Source organism: Leptidea sinapis, chromosome 15 (assembly GCF_905404315.1).
Source record: "Leptidea sinapis chromosome 15, ilLepSina1.1, whole genome shotgun sequence".
NCBI classification, from domain to species: domain Eukaryota; kingdom Metazoa; phylum Arthropoda; class Insecta; order Lepidoptera; family Pieridae; genus Leptidea; species Leptidea sinapis.
Window position 1 is genome coordinate 9,631,362 of NC_066279.1, and position 18,344 is coordinate 9,649,705.

General features: G+C 38.6%; 1 protein-coding gene across 4 annotated transcripts in view; it reads right to left on the reverse strand.

Annotated features, from left to right (window-relative positions):
• Window positions 1-16,499, reverse strand: part of LOC126968468 (cytochrome P450 4C1-like) — a 32,827-nt gene extending 16,328 nt beyond the window's left edge. For 3 of the 4 annotated variants that reach the window (XR_007730212.1, XR_007730213.1, XM_050813528.1), the window contains exons 1-5: window positions 16,248-16,499; window positions 15,401-15,490; window positions 9,979-10,092; window positions 3,973-4,158; window positions 3,553-3,749 (exon numbers count right to left, since the gene is read on the reverse strand). Coding sequence is in view for 2 of the 4 variants with exons in the window: in XM_050813528.1 (XP_050669485.1) it covers window positions 3,553-3,749; window positions 3,973-4,158; window positions 9,979-10,092; window positions 15,401-15,490; window positions 16,248-16,392 (732 nt within the window). In the remaining 2 variants the exon portion in view is untranslated. The remainder of the gene's footprint in view (window positions 1-3,552; window positions 3,750-3,972; window positions 4,159-9,978; window positions 10,093-15,400; window positions 15,491-16,247) is intronic. The other variant, XM_050813529.1, reaches the window with a different exon arrangement.
• Window positions 16,500-18,344: the final 1,845 nt, after the last annotated feature.

An 18,344-nucleotide genomic window follows, 5' to 3' on the forward strand; every position in this document is an offset into this window, starting at 1 on the left:
ACGTGAAATAGACGTGAAGCTGTAGCCAAAGGGGGTCGTGCCTCGGAAGTATCGCGGACGACGACGACCGCCGGGTGCTACCGGACCTGCGCCTCCCCTCGCCGCGAAAAGGTGACGAAGAATTAAGTTTTATAAATATGTATGTTAGATTATAAGGTATTTATGGTATGGGACTTGTAGCCTGAAATAAAATTATTTATAATATTATTATTATGTTGTTTTCTCTTGTTTGTACAGGTACTGTGTAAATTTATTTTGTATACTCTCTCATATTAGACTATATTTGGCTTCATGAGGCGCCCAGATAACAGTGCTATATTCTAACTGGCTTCTAACGAAAGCGTTGACATGAAAAGATTCTTCCCGCGTGGTGCATAGTTTTATACCAATCACAAGCACCCGGCGTCCCTGGAGGCAGTACTACACAAACAAAATAAGTAGGCTGACTAATCTTTTCACCACAATGGCCAACTCGGAGAACCAAGCTTGCTGTAAACGACCCTTATTAGAGCCTGCCTTGACAGTGCTCTCTATTAACATCGAGGGCTTCTCGTCAGAGAAAGCAACTTTACTTGCTGAGCTGTGCAATGTAAATAAACAAGACGAAGTATGCGTACAAGAGACGCATCGAGGCCCAGATGATCCGCGGCCAGAAATACCAAACATCATCAAGCGACCATAACACAAGTACGGCAGCGCAATCTACATACAATCCAGCATGTAAAGTCTGCCTATCTGACAGATATATCTCCCAGCCACTCTTTCCTTTTCACAGCCCCAATCAACTTCAGCAACACAAGTACCAGCATAATTATTGAAGACTTTAACAGCCATAGCGTCTCATGGGGCTACAGTGCAACAGATAGTAATGGAGAGGGTGTTGAAGAATGGAGCGAGGCCAGCAATCTTGCACTGGTTCACGATCCAAAATTGCCCACGTCTTTCAATAGTGGAAGATGGAAATGGGCATACAACCCAGACTTAATCTTTGTTAGTGCAAACAATAGTTCTCAGTGCCAAAAATGAGTTGCAAAACCGATTCCTCACACCCAGCATAGATTTATCTCCTGTGAAGTTAGTGTCGTGGTCCAACGCATTACAGTCCCTTTCCGGCGGCGCTTCAACTTCAATAAGGCGCATTGGGAGAAGTTCTCAACCACAATAGACAGAATCTCCACAATAGATGCCACCCCACAGAATTATAACATCTTCATAGACATGGTAAAAGATGTGTCCCGCAAGAATATCCCGAGAGGGTGCGCGAACACACATCGAAAAAACTATTATACCCGAACAATCAAGCCTTCGCCCAGGCAAGTCTTGCTCGTCGCAAATTCTCAACCTGACTCAACATATTGAGTATGGTTTCGAGAGGGGGAAAATTACGGGTGCAACTTTCGTGGACCTATCGGCTGCTTATGTACCGTAAACATCAGCGCAATGATCAAAAAGCCTTACGAAATCACGACTGATTACACCTTTTGCCAGATTGAAAGGTAACAAAAAAGTTGATTGACGTAGCTCTGAATGAGTCCTGTCGTAAACCAGGTTGTAAGAAGCCAACACCTACCGAAAAACAGTACCAGCTGGCAAGAATAGCCCCCCCTTAAGTGCGAAGAGCGGTCTCCAGCTCGGTAGAAAGAACAAAACAGACACAGGACAGATGGGACCCCTCTATTCAATCATAAACCGGCCCACCCTAGGCAACGCTCCAGAAATAGCTTCTTACACTCAGTGCAGCATCTCAGCCAGTCCGCTGAAGCTACATGTATTACTATGTGGAGATCACGGTTAAGCACCTCAAGCCCTAACTTCAGCGTGAAGGAAAGACTAGCCGAAGGATACAACCTTAGCTGGCCTATCTGGAAGTCGCTCAACCGCCTCAGAGCAGGAGTGGGGAAATCTAGGGCTAACTTAGCGAGCTCGTGTTTCATCTCTGGACATGATACGGAGTGAATCTGCGGCCATCCGAGACAGACCATTGCGCATATGACTGGGTGCCCTGCATGCCCGACAGCCTGCACGAGGCTACCGATTGAGCTATCATGGTTGCGGGTTTTGGGATGCCCATATTTGAGGTGACCCTCAACATAAGAAGAAGAAGAAGACCGAAGCGTTATATACATTAATAAAAGCCTTAATATTCGAAAAACTATAAACCATACGCAATATAAACCCCAGAACCTTCAAGTTGGCATTGAGACTCACTCCAAGATCCATTTACTTCAGATACCCTGGCCATCTGCTCCCTGTCTACGTCGTAGTGAAGCAACGTAGCGTTACGAGCTTCGGAGAAAGTAATAACTTAACATTTTGAGGTGCTAACTGCATCAAATTGTTTTAACTCCAGGCTACAACCCTGTCGATGTCACTTTTTAATTTCTCACAGTCATTATTTTCTTTTAATGGTAATGATAGTTTAAGATCATCGGCGAAGAGCAAGCGTTTGGCATACTGAACTATCTTAGGAAGATCAATAATAATCAGAAGAAACTCTAATGGTCCCAGATTACTGCCTTGAATTACAGAGGATCTGGTAAAATAAACTTTTGATGCATATCCAGCATAATTTACATACTGCTGTGTATCAGCCATGTAGTTGAGGGGTGAATCAAAATCCTGCTAACATTTTTCAGCACATCATTGTTTACTAGATCAATTTTTTTTTTAATCAAAGTAGGTTGCATCGACCTGCCCGCCATCACCAACTACCGGAATATTATCTACCATGTTGGTTAGTAGCTTGGTTGTAGTGTTTCGTTGCGCTGTAAACCCATGTTGAGCATCTGTCAAGTAAGATTGTACGTGTGCTAAGATGCACATTTGAAGTACTGACTCAAAACTAACTCCTGACTTTGCTAATATAAGTATAGATACATATTCACTCTACTGCTACCCCCACTTTAGGGTATCGGAACTACACGACTAACCTTCCAGCACTCGGGATGAAAAATTTCTTTTAAATATGGAGAAGTGGCTCCGCTAACACCAGTCGACAATTCATTTTATATATATGGAGGTATATAGTCAGGACCCGTCGATCTTTCGGCTTAAGTTCATTCACCAGTGGGAGGCTCCTTTGCGCAGGATGCCGGCTAGTTGATGGGTACCAAAACGGCGTCTATTTCTGCCGTGAAGCACTAATGTGTTAACATTACTGTGTTTCGGTCTGAAGGGCGCCATAACTAGTGAAATTACTGGGCAAATGAGACAACAAAAGGTGACGAGCGCAATTGTAGTGCCCCTCAGAGTTTTTGGGCTTTTCAAGAATCCGGAGCGGCACTGCATTGTAATGGGTAGGGCGTATCAACTACCATCATTTGAACATCCTGCTCGTCTCGTCGCGTATTTTCATATTTAATAAAGTTGAGTTAAAACCATGAGTTACATAAACACTACTATGTTTAACAATTAGCCAATATTAAAATTCACTTAAGTACTGGCCTATCATACCTATTATCTTACTATATTATCTTTTATTTTTTCATATAAAATATATTATATAAACAATTTCACATGTTATTGTTTTTAAATACCTCCCTAAAAACTTACCCTTTCAGTAAAGTCGTGCGAAAATTTTATTAATTGCTCCGTATCTTTCCATAACTTCGTTCTCTTGTAAATCCAATTGAAGTAGTAGTGAAATCTTGTAAATCTTATTGTAATTAATAAAAGAGTTTCTTTAAAGGATTCTAGAACCTGTTTACTATATATTTCATTTCCAGTTATGTGCACTCCAATTGCAGTTCCTAATGAAATAACATAACAACAACTTAATACTTTTTTTTATTTACTTTATGGTTAAAATAATATTTTGAATTGTCACTTTAGAGAAGTATATCTTACAAGTTAACTACTTTGTAATATATAATATAAAAATAAATTGTTTCTGATTACCAAGAAGTGTTTATTGAATGGAACTTTTAATTAAGTAACAATTGGTAGAATTAAATATGTAAGTATAACAATTACCACAAATAGTTCTTAATGCTTTCCTCTCGAGTGCTGATCTGTGATCTTTTGGTGTATTTCCAACTGCATTTTCTAATTCTTTAACAAGTATTCTACTTTGATCATTAAAATGATTCATAAATCCATCTAAAACTTGTTGGTTGAATGAAGGGTTTATTAATTTTCTATGTTTCTTCCAAACAGATACTGCCAAGAAATTACTTAGATTTAAAATATTTATAAGTTACTTACAAATCGTAATATAAAATCTTTTAATATAACATTGTTTATTCTTAAATCAATTTTAACACATCACAAAGAAAAAGGGAACGAACAAAGACGCCACCGGCACTGTAAAGTATGTTAAAAACCTAGTTTTGGGACTGCCTACGTAACAAAGTACTACTACTGCTGCCAAAGCATTAAGCATCCAACTTTATTTAATAAAGAAATCGGTAGATTAAATTTAATTAATAAAGCATATACATAGTCTTCCCATAAATTCTGAAACAAAGAATTTTTTTTTTTGCAAATCACATTTATTATTTTTTGTGTGTTAGTTTCATACATAAAAATTTAATATAAAACAATTTAAAATGTAAAAAGCTTATTCGAAGTAGTCTATTGGCTGCAATACAATCCTTTAAACGTTGAGGCCAGTTATCAATAGAAGGATGCACTCTTTCCATATGAAAATTCTTCACTGCCAATTGTACGGATTGTTTTAGGAATTCCAAATTATCATGGCGTTTATTATGGCAATGAGTTTCTTGCTACTTCTTCTCATTAGCTCAACCCTTTATGAAGTAGCGGTAGATTCAATAAGAAAAATATTTTTTTGACATTCATAAGTGTCATTTACGCGACCTACATGATAATATGAATAACTGATATCGGGACTAGACGACGGCCAGTCTTCAGCTTTGATGATGTCTGAAACGTTCGTTTCCAACCAAGACTGCGTAGATCGAGCTTTATGACCCGGCGCCAAGTCTTGCTGGAAGGACCATTCTTGGTTATTGGACATGGTGTTTTTAAGGGGCTCCACTACGTGGGTAACACTGAAAATGTTTAGAACTGGCCAGTTAGAAACATTGCTAATGAAAACTTTTATTGAATTTCAATTTTAGAACTATTTGGTAACCTAATGTAGTATATTGCATTCATTTGTCATTTGTTTTTGTGAATTGGCGGCAAATCAAAAACTCTTGTTACACGTGAAAAAGAACCTAACGTGTGAAAGTGTTCGGTCAATGATTTATTATGACTTTCGTTGTGGGCTTACTCAACAACAAAACTATAATAGCTAGATGCAGTTAGCATTTCTTAATGAAGCCCCTTTTCGTGCCACTATTTACAATTGGTTTAACCAGTTTACGCGTGGACGTAGCAATTTCAATGATGATCCGCGTGAGGGACATCCTTTAACAGCGAACTACTGAAGATAACATCAGTGCTGTGCGACGCGGACGCATGATGAGAGGAAGATAAGAAAGTGACCTATCAGCACATATGGGCAAGCCTTGGCATTGGTATGAGTCAAGTTCAAAAAATTTTGAACGCGTCAGGAAGCTTTGTATCAGATGGATTCCCCATAAAAGTATGGGGAATCCGAAGAGGAATGCGAAGGTGTTTCTGGTCGTCGGTTAAGAGCCGACGACGAGAAACACCTTCGCATGGACTGGTGTCGCTAAATGTTAAATAAGTTCAACGGCGGTAACTCAAATGCTGTATTTGACATCGTCACAGGTTATGAAAGCTGGGGATATATTGCAACAAACCCGAAACCAAAAGACAATCAATCAGCTCAGTGGGTGGAGCGAGGATCGGCCAACTAAGATAAAGAAAGGAAGAAGTCAAGGAAAAAATATGATTACCTAGTTCTTTGGTCGGAAAGGTCATTGCGCGACAGTTGTGCTAAAAGATGGAAGGACAGTTACTGCAGACTAATGTGTCAATCGCTGTTTGCCTGTTGTCTTGGAAAAAATTCGACAGCAGCGCCCTCGAAGCAGGATCGTCCTTCACCACGACAATGCTTCAGCGCACTCCGCAAAACGGAATGTTGAATGTTTGACTATAGCAGCTGTCGAGATAACGAGTGATCCGCCATACAGTCCTGACCTGGCGCCCTGCGACTTTTATTTATTCCCAAGAAGTATAGACAAAATTCGAGGTATACGAGCCCTGAAGATGCGGTGAAAGCGTACGAAAATACCATAGAAGAGACCCCTAAGGAGAATGGGCCCACTGCTTTTCTCAGTGGTTCCATCGAATGCGAAGATCTGTAGAGAGGAACGAATAAAAAACAAGTTATTGGCAACTTTCTACATTAAGCCGTTTTTCATTTTCTAAACATTTTCAGTGTTACCTAGGTACCTTCTCAAGAATCTTTTTAACCTTAACTTGATACATTTGCGCCGATGTTTTCACAAAAGTGTGGCTCAGTCACTCCTTCATAGCTAATACCCCACCAAACCATCACTGAAGTCGGATAGTACCCACGTTAGACTCCGTCGACTAATTAGGAATCTTCCTCGAGTGATTTTGTTTGTTAAAATCTTGCTGAATTGTAAAAAAATCTCATCCTTGAACAAAATTTTTCTGTGACCTCCCTTTGCGTGCCGCTTCAGTAGTTGTTTCGATTTTACCACCCTATTCTTTTTTAAATTGTCAGTTAAGAAATGACCAGTACATATCTTATAGGCTGCAAGTCCTAAGTCATCTTTTAAAATACGCAACATGGTTCTAGGTGCTATCTTCATCTCCCGAGATAAAATTACAATTTCTTTTTTTTCCTTCCAATTCTTTCCCTTTCTGCTATGACCACTTTTTTCGTACGAATACTTCCAGATTGTCAGATCTGTTTCTGTCACAAACAGAGGAGGTCTCTTTGCACCTAATAATAGCCCGGTACACAAACATTTTACTAATACCAAATGTATGGAGAGTTTTAAAAATTGCATTAAGCTCCATACATCCTTTGTGTAATGCAATGACAGCGATTCGGTTCTATTTATCACCCAACCCCATTGTAATATCATTAAATATTGTCAATGTATTGGCGCCAAAATGAGAAAACAAAACCACATGAAAATTACAGATTCCAAATTCAAATGTAAATATTTTTTATTTTTAATTGTAACAATATTTATGGCTAGACTAAGTAATTATTCTTGCAAGAAACAAATAATAACATTAAAATAAATGACGAAATTAAACATTTGTTATATAATAAATATAGGAATATTATAGGTTCATATCATATAATCATCCTACACGCAAACATCAAACATATTATTTACACACACCTCACACACAGAAAAACTTCTTGGGACCAATCTGATGTGCACCCACGATAGATTGAGTTCCTATCTCCTGTCATAATTATTGGTGAACTATTTTAATTACCCTTACTACATATTAGGAGAAATAAACTTATTTTGTATCTTGTATATATTTAATTTGATCGTTATCAATATATTCAATAATAAATTGAATAATGATGGAATTTGTTGGTAGTGTAGTAGAGTCATTTGGTATGCAAAGTACATAGCTTACGCTTATATTGTTAATTAAATTAAAGAAAGATCATATAAATACAGATATAAAAATTCTGAAGCGGTAATGAACACGATAGATAATATTATATAATATAGACGGGGCTAAGGCTGTTTTGTTTTGAATTTAATAATTATACAAACAATATTTTTATTATATATAAATTATATTATATATAAATTAATATATAAATTAGTATGAGTAAAAAATAAGGACTCCGTGTCACCTAACATAACAATGAAGTATCAAAACAAGCCAGTAAACGTCTAAATACATAGTCCCACGCACACACTTACACTAATATAAGCCGATCAGCCGCCATTATAACATCTGCCATCGTCTGTGACGGATCAGTTTATGTCGCAATAATCGATCCGTTGATATAATAAAAATATCGATACCACGTTTATTTGTCAAACGAATTTAAGAATGAATTTTGTGTAGGTATTCTTAAAATAAGAAATGTTACGTAAAATATGTACGACAATTTTATATCAGTTAAAACAAAGATACTACAAACAAGAAATGGACACAGGAATCAACTCCCCAATCCTTACTTTCAAGTTGTTACTTTTTTTATGTGATTTATTTATTTACTCATACTATACCTGCGATATTTATTTTTATATTAGGAAACAAACTGACCAACAAAAATTAAAAAATCAGAGTTAAAAGTAATGTGGCTATATAATACTATGACTAATAACGGGACATAATTTGTGTTATCTGGTATCCCCCGTAACTGCACACACTAGCATAAAGGTGCTTCACTTGTTAATATAGGGTAGCGACGAACGATCGAAGTAAGCGCGTAACTTTTTAGGCATGAGTTCAAATCCCAACAGATTTTAATTTAGTTAGACTTTTTTTTTTGCGAATCTACTGGAATTTATAAATGAGTTTCGATAATATAACTTATAGAAAAAATAAAGAAAGAATCGAAACTTAACTAATGACTTTATGGAATGTTTAGACAGTGAACAGTCAAGTCTCACAAACATAAGTTTAATAAGCCAGGCAAGTAGTGTTAACAATCAACAAGTTCCTGAGCATAAAACATAAAATAGAGAAATTGCAAAACGAATTAAGCATCGCTTACGAAACGATCCAAACACTAGAGTCAGAAAAAGAAGAACAAATCAAAATAATTATTAAGTACGAACAAAAAATAAAAGTATTAATGAAGACCGGAATTGAATCATTGAATACAGATAAATGTGATATAATCAATCGACAATCAGCTCCGGCTCAAGAAAATAATTCGGAGAGTTCTCCACGACTCAATCGGACGAGCACGCCTATCCAAGTATGTACGAAAAACAACTCAACTGTGACTTTTTTAAGAGATCAAACGAAGGAATGTACAAAACAAGGTCAAGCCCGACACAAATCTGAGAACAAAAACGTAGCGACATCGACCGAAGGTATGAAAAAAAAGTGTCAGGTGACGTCACTATAAACAACAATCGTTCATTGTTTATCTTAGGAGATCAACAGGTGAAAGGACTTCCCTCGGCCCTTACTTATACGAGGAAAAATAAATGGAATGACATTTACAATATCTGTGCTATTGTTAAGCCTAACGCGATGAGTTCGGAAGTGTTATCATACAGCGAAATCTTATGTAATGAGCTTAATTTAGGCAATAAGGTAGTTATATCTGTAGGATTGGACGACAAAATCCCCTATTTATTATTACAGAACATGTCGATAGCTCTAAACAAGTTACAAAAATTCGGTGTATATATATTCCAAACCTTAAACAACAACTATCTTCAGGAAAATAAAATAAATGATACAATATACTCATTAATTAGAACTTTTAAAAACATTAAATATATAAAAATAAATAGGACAGCGACATCGCAAGAGTATCCAAGGGGATGACTAAAAAATTAAACATAAAAATTGACTCTGATGACTACGAAAAACAATTTATCTGCCAAAATATGAAAAAGCTAAAAAAAATCAAAGAACCAAACTATTGAAAAATATACGCAGAATGGAAAAGGTATAATTCTATATTTTTTCAAAAAATAATTTGACAAAATCGATTCAAAATTAATTAATGACAGGATAGCTTCATCACCACAAAACATGTTATACAATAAGGAAATACGGCAAAAAAGGGAACAATCCCGTACTATTTCAAGATAACAAGTGACAAGAAATAATTTTTTCGCGAAAAAATATAGTAAAAGTAAACTAAGCATACTACATCAAAACATAGCGGGTCTGTTAAATAAACTTGACACTATAGAATTAGCTCTATTACAGCTTAAACAAAATTTTACTAATATAAATCTATTATTGTAATAAAAGAAACGTAATCTAAATAAAATAAGACCGATTGTAAAACTGACCTTATTCATATGCAAATAAAGATTATTATTATTATTATTATCGCGGCGAGGAGTCCTTATTTTATTACTCGTCCGTGATTCATATGTACTAATGTGAACAACTAACCCGGTCCCACCAGCAACCCATTCCCAAGCATGTCCCTCGAATATCTCTTCATTATTCCTGGCTTATGTAAAGTTTCAATCGCTACCTTATAGCAGTCATCAGGATCAGTTATTACTGTAAAGGAAACTTTATTTTAACATAATATATAAACATCTTATGAACAAAATATAACTAGTTGGCTTAACTGGTTGGTAAACTTTTACCTTTACGACATTTTTGAATAATTCTTACAAATATTTGTTTAATAAATACGAATGTTTGTTTGTGACCCTGTCACGCCTTATCTACTCAACACGATCATCATGAAACTTTTTTGCATCCTTTTTCAAGGATACAGTAAAGGCCTCATTCATCCCATTATTTTTAAGAGTTGCTGAGGCAGCAGCTATATTTTTGGTCATTAGCGTTTATGGGTTTTAAGTTGGAACATGCGCCGTCGACAACAAATTGTTGCTCCGATCGGACCAAAAGCTAGGAGTCCCATTTACGTAACTGCTTGTGATGCCCACAGCTTCGCTAACGGCAATTTATGATACACTTTTACACAATTAAAGTCTTTCGCTATGCTTAGACTAACTTCTAACCCTTAAGGGAGAGGCCCTTCAATATAACTGCTTCCGCTCGTCTTTGAGTGTGACATACAAGAAGACTACCAGCTGATTGATCTTGACGAAACAATCGCTGATCATCTAGTGCCCCTTGAGGTATCTAGCCACAAAATTTTGCCAAAAAATCTCTTATTTTTTTATAATTCATTCAAATGTGGACAGCGCTCTTTCGTATTGGGTTCACTTTACTAATGTATGGGCACAATAAACTTACTCATCCTTATATTATGTTCTCAAAATAGAAACAAAGTTTTTATGTTGAAGCGACTCCACTACGTGCCCAAGTACCAAAAGAGAGTTTGTCACCATATCATAATTATGGAAATACTGAATGATGTACAGAAATGTTTTTTTTGGGTATAGATAGCAAAACAAATTTTCTTCGTGCTAGCATTTAATATTATACAGTTAGTTTTCGATAAGTTTTCAGAGTGCATGCTAGTTCCGATCATTTTCAAAAAGTTTTTGAAGGAAGCAATATCTACCAATCGTTTTTTTTAAATAAAACAGCTCAGAATAATATTTATTCCTAAATTTATTTTATACGACATAATGTCATTGATGTAGCCACTTACGAAGCGTAGAGTTATAGTTTTAGAAAGAATAATTGCTATCAAATATAATAAAAAAATTGGCTGTTTGTCTGTTTCTATGTTCACTCTAATCTGACAAACGGGTTTACTGATTTAACTAAGATTTATACTGATGTATTGTTTATTGATGTTTTATTTCATTTCAATTGTTTCACTGACAAAAATAAGTTTAGTAACAAAACTGAAAATAAGCACTTATTTTTTTTTATATGAGAGGGGGCAAACGGGCAAGAGGCTCACGGGATGCGGAAAGGTGAGGCAACCACCCATGGACATCCGCAACAACAGGTGTGTCAAGAAATGCGTTGCCGGCCTTTAAGGTGGGAGTAAGGAGTATGCTTTTTTCTTGAAGGTCCCTAAGTCGTATCTGTTCGGGAAGACCGCTGCCGGTAATTGATTCCACAAAGTGGCTCTGCGAGGAAAGAAATTTCGAACAAAACGCGCGGTTGTGGAATGCCAGACGTCTACGTGATGCGGATGGTACTTTGCACGTACCGTTGCCCGATGGTGGAATTCGGCCGCTGGAATCAACCCGAACAGCTCCTCTGAGCAGTGATAAATGCGGTAGAAGATGCAGAGAGAACCCACATCTCTACGCAATGCTAGAGAATCAAGCCGATCGGAGATGACTTGATCGTCGATGATTCGAGCCGCTCTTTGTTGTATGCGGTCAAATGGAAGAAGCTGGTACTGGGGAGCACCCGCCCAGAGGTGAGAACAGTACTCCATGTGAGGCCGAATTTGCGCCATATAAAGTTGCAGACGGTGGCTTTTAGTGAAGTACTGTCTCGCCTTACTGAGTACACCAAGCTTTATAGAGGCTAGTTTGGCCTTCTCTTCCAAGTGACCACGGAACTGAACGTCGCTCGATATTACGACGCCAAGTATGCTGATACAGGCTGTGGCAGTTAAAGGAGTGATCTCGAATCGAGGTGATACGACAAAGGGAGACTTTTTAGTGGTGAACGCACAAACTTGTGTCTTCTTGGGGTTGAATTGGACTAAATTATGTCGGCCACATTCCGAGACTTTGCAAAGCATAGTCTCGATTTCAGACACAAGTTTGTTCCGGTTCTCGTCGACGCTAACCCGGGATATGTTGGCACGGCCAGTGTAGGAAGCATACCATGTGCTGTCGTCTGCATAGCAATGAATATTGCTGATTTGCAGCATATCATTGATATGCAGAAGAAACAGCGTAGGGGATAGCACGCAGCCTTGCAGGACACCAGCGTTTATGGTTTTTAAGTCGGAGCATGCACCGTTGATAACAACCTTGATGCTCCGATAAGCCAAAAAGCTAGTGACCCATTTGCACAACTTCTCGGGAAGCCAGTAGGATGGCAGTTTCGCTATAAGCGCTTTATGCCACACCCAATCGAAGGCCTTCGCTATGTCCAAACTCACCGCCAACGCCTCTCTCTTCGACTCAACCGCTTGCGCCCATTTATGGGTGAGGTATGTCAGAAGATCACCAGCTGAGCGACCCTAACGGAAACCGTACTCAGTCGCTGATCAGCTGGTGCCCCTCTGTAGGTCGGTAGTTGGACGGATCTGAGCGTACACCTTTCTTAGGGATCGGGTGCACTAAAGCCGGAAAAGACGGGTAAGGACCGGCGCCAGTTACGGAGCATATGTCCTCAGCACTATCGGGGGAATGCCATCGGGCCCGCTCGATTTCTGAATGTCCAAGGTGAGAAGCGTCTTAAGCACGGCACCATGCCGGATTTTTAGCTCCGGCTTATATGAATCGCACCGCGGAATATGCGGTGGTGGTGCACCTTGGTCATCCAGAGTCGAGTTGGACGCGAAGAGGGAGCCCAGGAGATCAGCTTTCTCTTTCGCGTCATGGGCCAGTGAGTCATCATCCCTGTGCAGTGGCGGAATGGGTGGCTGGCAGAAGTTTCCTTGGACAGCCTTGGCGAGCGACCAGAACGCACGAGTTCCCGAGGGAAGGCGTGCAAGTCTCTCACCAATTCTGCCAATAACTCTTTTGAAGGACCTGGAGGCATGATTGAAGTGTTTTTTAAGTTCGCTGGAATTCACATCCTTAGATACCACCGCATTGACCCAAGCCTGATAGCACTCCTGCTTTCGGCGAGAGGCCATTTTGCAGAAGCGGTCAAACCATGGTTCGGACCTGCCACCGATAGGCACAGAGGAGGATGGAATGAAGAGTTCCATACCTTGCAGTACCACATCAGCAACAGCGTCAGCAGCGGCATCTGGATCTCCCAGCGAAAAACAGATCTGCCTCCACGGGTAGGATGCAAAAAAGCACCGCATCTAGTCCCACTCTGCTGACCTATAGTGCCGACAGCCTAAGAAGCGGGGCCGTGTTAGGCGCGTGATCGGCACGGTGCTCCGGATCAGGCAGTGGTCCGACGATCCCAGAGGAGGGTCAACGGAAACTAGGTAGCCGTCCGGATGTGAGGTCAACAGAAGGTCCAACAGTGAAGGTGTATGATCTTGCACATCTGGGATTCGCGTTGGTGCAATAACCAATTGCGTCAGACCATATGCCAAGGCGAAGTCGTGAACAGATCTCCCTGCATGATCGGTGGTACGTGAGCCTAGCCATTCGGCGTGGTGGGCGTTAAAATCGCCAAGAAACACTATCTCTGCAGTGGGGATCTGCTCCAACACGGAATCTGTAGCCATTTGGATGTGTTCGAGGAGCCGGTCCGCTATGGGACCTATACAGGCATGCATAGATTCGCAGATGGTCATCGCAGTCTACACGCAGCCAGATGATGGATAGGTCCTGTCCTTCAAGAAAACTCAGGCGTTTAGAACAGACATCCTCCCTGACGTAAACGCACACGCCAGCCCGTGGTATAAAGGAGTGTTCTAAATTATACCCCGGGTAGGAAAGGTAAGATGAATCAGCCAGGGAGAATATCTGTGTCTCGGTTAAAAAGAGCAGGGCCGGCTTCGCCGTCTCCAGATGAAAGTGGACGGCATTTAAATTTGATCGAAGCCCCCTGATGTTACAAAAGTCCACAGCGAGTGTGGAGGATGGTGGTTTGAGCCTCCTCCTCTGTTTGCCCCGAGTCAGCGCAGATTTGCCCCCTCCAGAACACGCGGGGCAGCCTGGGCAACCACTGTTAGTTACAGGCCCTAATTGTGGCCGCCCAGGGACGGATTCTCCAGGGCTGCATAGCCTGGTACCGTCCTGGAGTAGTCTCTTTTTAGTCTGTGCTGCCATTTGTATTTGGGAGGGGGGGTGTAGGCCTCCGGAAAATAACATTAATATAATCAATTGGAAGAATTCGTTTCTCATCGTTCGGGGATTGAACCTGCAAACCGTTGCTAATACCACTCTAATTGTGATTATTTTATAGCGATAGAAATGACTGTACAATATTGTATATTTTTATTGAAAAGAGCGCAAAAAAAAGAATGCTGGGAGAGTTTTTTGCGCCGCTTCTTCTCTCTCAGAGCGCCATTTGTTTCCGAAGCGGTAGTAGTATAAAAAAAGACATCAAAAAAAATTCTAAAGGAATCAATTTTGAGAAAATAAATGCCTTTTAAAGTACCGAATAGAAAATATTTTTGTATGTGTTTTGTAAACGTTTAGGTAATTACAATAAACGCACGGGCCAAACGCTTTGGACTAGAAACTTAAAATTTCGCACACGTGAGACAAATCTCTTATGACGAAGACATCCACTAAGGAAGGATTTTTAAAATTCATAGGGAATGTATAGACCTTTAAATTCCGTTAACAGGCTTACGCCCGACTATGTATGGTGCTCCCACACTGCTGTCATAAAACGTTTACAAACACTAGCATATGCTAACAAATGTTAGAAATTGTTAGATCTTTTGACTGCTCCTACACAGATGGAAAATGTTTACAAACATTTAGAAGATTTAAAAACATAAATAACTCTTCCTCGAGATTTCGGTTCATGGCGTTGTATATTTTCATCTCAATTCTAAATCACGCAAGCAACTGTCGCACACGATTTTAATTTTATGTTTATCTTTATCCCAACGGATACTCCATAGGTAGTGCCGCTTGCGCCTCTCTCTCCCCAAGAGAAGGTTGCCTTTGATGAAGGTTTAGAGGGCACTTGCCCAAAGCCAACCTCTGGTGGTGTTTAGTGGGTAGGCACGTAGACGTGATTCCCACATAACCAACGGGGGAAATGTTAACGGTTGTTATGTGGGAACAAAAATCCATAAAATTATATAAAATTGATAATTAAATATTACCATATACCGGGAAGAATCCGAAATAAAACAAGATGACATTCCCAGTTTTAAGACCTGCATCCGCAATTTGTCTGACAAGATCCCAAAGCTCTGGAAAATAATAAATTAATTTGTGTGTGTGTGTTTATGAATGCTTATCTCAGAAAGATGATAATTCCATTCAAATTTGTTTGCAAAAATACATATTACACGTATGTTGGTTTTTACATGTACAATTATTTATGTTAAAAAAATAAAGTGAATATTACGTTCAACAAAGTTACAGACACTGTTCCATTAAAATCTTGGATTACCACGTAGCAAAAATATGCATATTTTATTAAATTGTTCAGATCACATCCTACCTACTAGGCTTCATCACAAGATCAATCACAATTATTTTGATTTTTTTCTTTGGTCGATTCGCAGTTTATCTAATCTCTTCCATTTTAACAAACAATACAAATGTTTGATTTTCTGACGGAAAACTAAAACGATGTTTATATACAGAAAGAGAAGTTTCCTCAGTTACTTAAAAAGAGATTATTAAGTATCAAAGATCAAATATAATTTTGAAGCACAATTTCCTCCTTTTATTGAAGTCGGTTAATAATTTAAGTTCTTCTTATAGTAATTGAAAAACGAAATTATTTTTCAAAAGATTTTAAAATTGGAAATCATCTCTCCTATTGTTTTCATGGTAAATTTGGAGAAACGATTCACCTGATGTTAGGTGAGCACATTCGCGTGCAGTGGATTCACAGGAGTATAGGCAGCCTTTAGAAAGATGTATGCGCTTCTTAGATAACCTGCTGGTCCAAATAGTTCAAAATTAAATGATTTTCAATTAAATAAATTAAGTACATACCTTTGGTGCTGCCTGGTAATTTATGCAAATGGCCAATAACTGGAAGTTTACCAGGAAAATTAGGAAAATTGCCCGGGTTTATATAAATTCTTGTAAACCAGTAAAACAAAATCGTAACTAACAGTATCAGTAACCAAAAAAACATCGTTATGCTGTCTTGCGCAACGCCTGTAGTGCGGTAATACACTTAATAATTAATTATTGAAATGTAATAATTGTTTCAAGTTTTAAGTGTAGGGCCAAAAAAGTTTCAACAATAACTAAATCACCCGCGCTAATACATTCTACAAAATAAAACATTGCTACATAATTATTCAGACGTATTGATAATATTATGCACATAACTCAAGTAAACTTAAGTCAATGCTATTTGAATAGGGGACAACCGGACCAGCTTGGCAATTAACAAGGTTTGGACTTCTTATCAAAAAAATACGATAATCAGTATTATTAATAATCGCAAATTCGCTCAGTCAGTCATCAGTCTCGTGCAGGAATTTCGGGAGTCAACATCTCCTGAGGATGCCTCACTCGAATCTTAGCGGAATTTACATTCAAGAAGGCTCACAACATTTGGATAACTATGGATTTCTGCAAAATAACGCCTAAGTATCAACACCAAGCTTCATCGTTTGGTAGTTCTCTATTTAAGTTTACCAGGGTGACTTTCGGAGAACGAAACTGGTGGAAATCTGAAGCTACAAGGTCTGGGATATATAGTGGACGCATTAACATCCCCGGGCAAAAGGCTTACTAGCGTTATTGTGATAAAAGACCCCATCCTTTATTTTAAACAATTTCTTGCTTCAAACTCATGCTATTGGTATTAGAGATCCAAATTGATGGGTCTGCAAGGCGGTAAGTGCTGCTAATGAACAATCCCTTCCTATCCCATCATACCAAGTACAAAAGAATTGTTATAAAACGTTTGTTGGTAACTATAACAAATGATTTTCTTTGATACCACAGACTGGGAATGAAGCAAACGCTCTTATGCTATTTAATTATAAATTTTATTGTGCGATACTACATATAATAATTATTGTAACTAACTTTAGAAAAAAAATGCTGCCGAGTATCTTGCGCCCGTTGTTCTCAGGTGTTAGTAAGGTCTGAAAATAGTATTTCCGATGGGTGTTTGTCTTTTGACGACCAATTAGTGATTTTTATTCCTATTTAGAATAAAAATATTTGAATTTGAATCCACACAGCATCAGTTTATTGCTAGGTAGCCCGGGTTTCGCCTCAGTCTGTGAAGCTTGACCGACCTTGGACCACAACCTTTCATGTCGTGCGCGATTCACTTTTCATCACTTAATAACTCTTCAAGAACATTTATTTTTCTTTACATCTAAATAAATAATCGCACGCGAGTCCACAGTTAAACAACTTTCTTTCAGTAAACTCAAAAGGTGAAGAGTGGCACCCAACATCGAAGTCATTTGCGTTTCATTATTTTCATCATATCAGCGGGAAGACGTCCACTGCTGGACACAGGCCTCACTCAAAGATCTCCACAACCATTAAATGGGGGTTGTGTTTTGCTTTTGGAAAGATGCTGCTGCCCATCCTCCGTACTTTGTATCCCTTGTCCTCTCTTACGACACCTACGGGAGGAGATCGAGGTGGTGCTTTAATTGGCACGAAACCACAATTTGCGTACCTAACTTTTATCAAATTCCTCATAACTGTTTTGTGGTCAATTCCTAGGGCTTTGGTTATTGATATGCTTATCTTCTTCCACTTTTTCAAAAGCTTCGCCCATTTATCTGTAATAGGGCGACCAGAACGAGGTGCATCTTCGACGCTATAATTCCCGGATTGTGCTACTCTTACTACTCTCTACTTAACACTGCAATACTAAACGTTTTTTCCTTTATTATAATAATTTTTTTTAAATGTATGGAATTCCTTCATCAGGTTCATTTATTTTGACAGAAAAAATAGCAAATGAAAATAGCTGTAAACGACAATTTAATAATTTGTAATTTTTTATGAAGTGTACACCTTTTAATATCATCAAAACAAGCCCGATATTAATAGTGCAGGAAAAGAGGTTTTATTACAAGTTTATATTATGTTACGTTAATATAATGG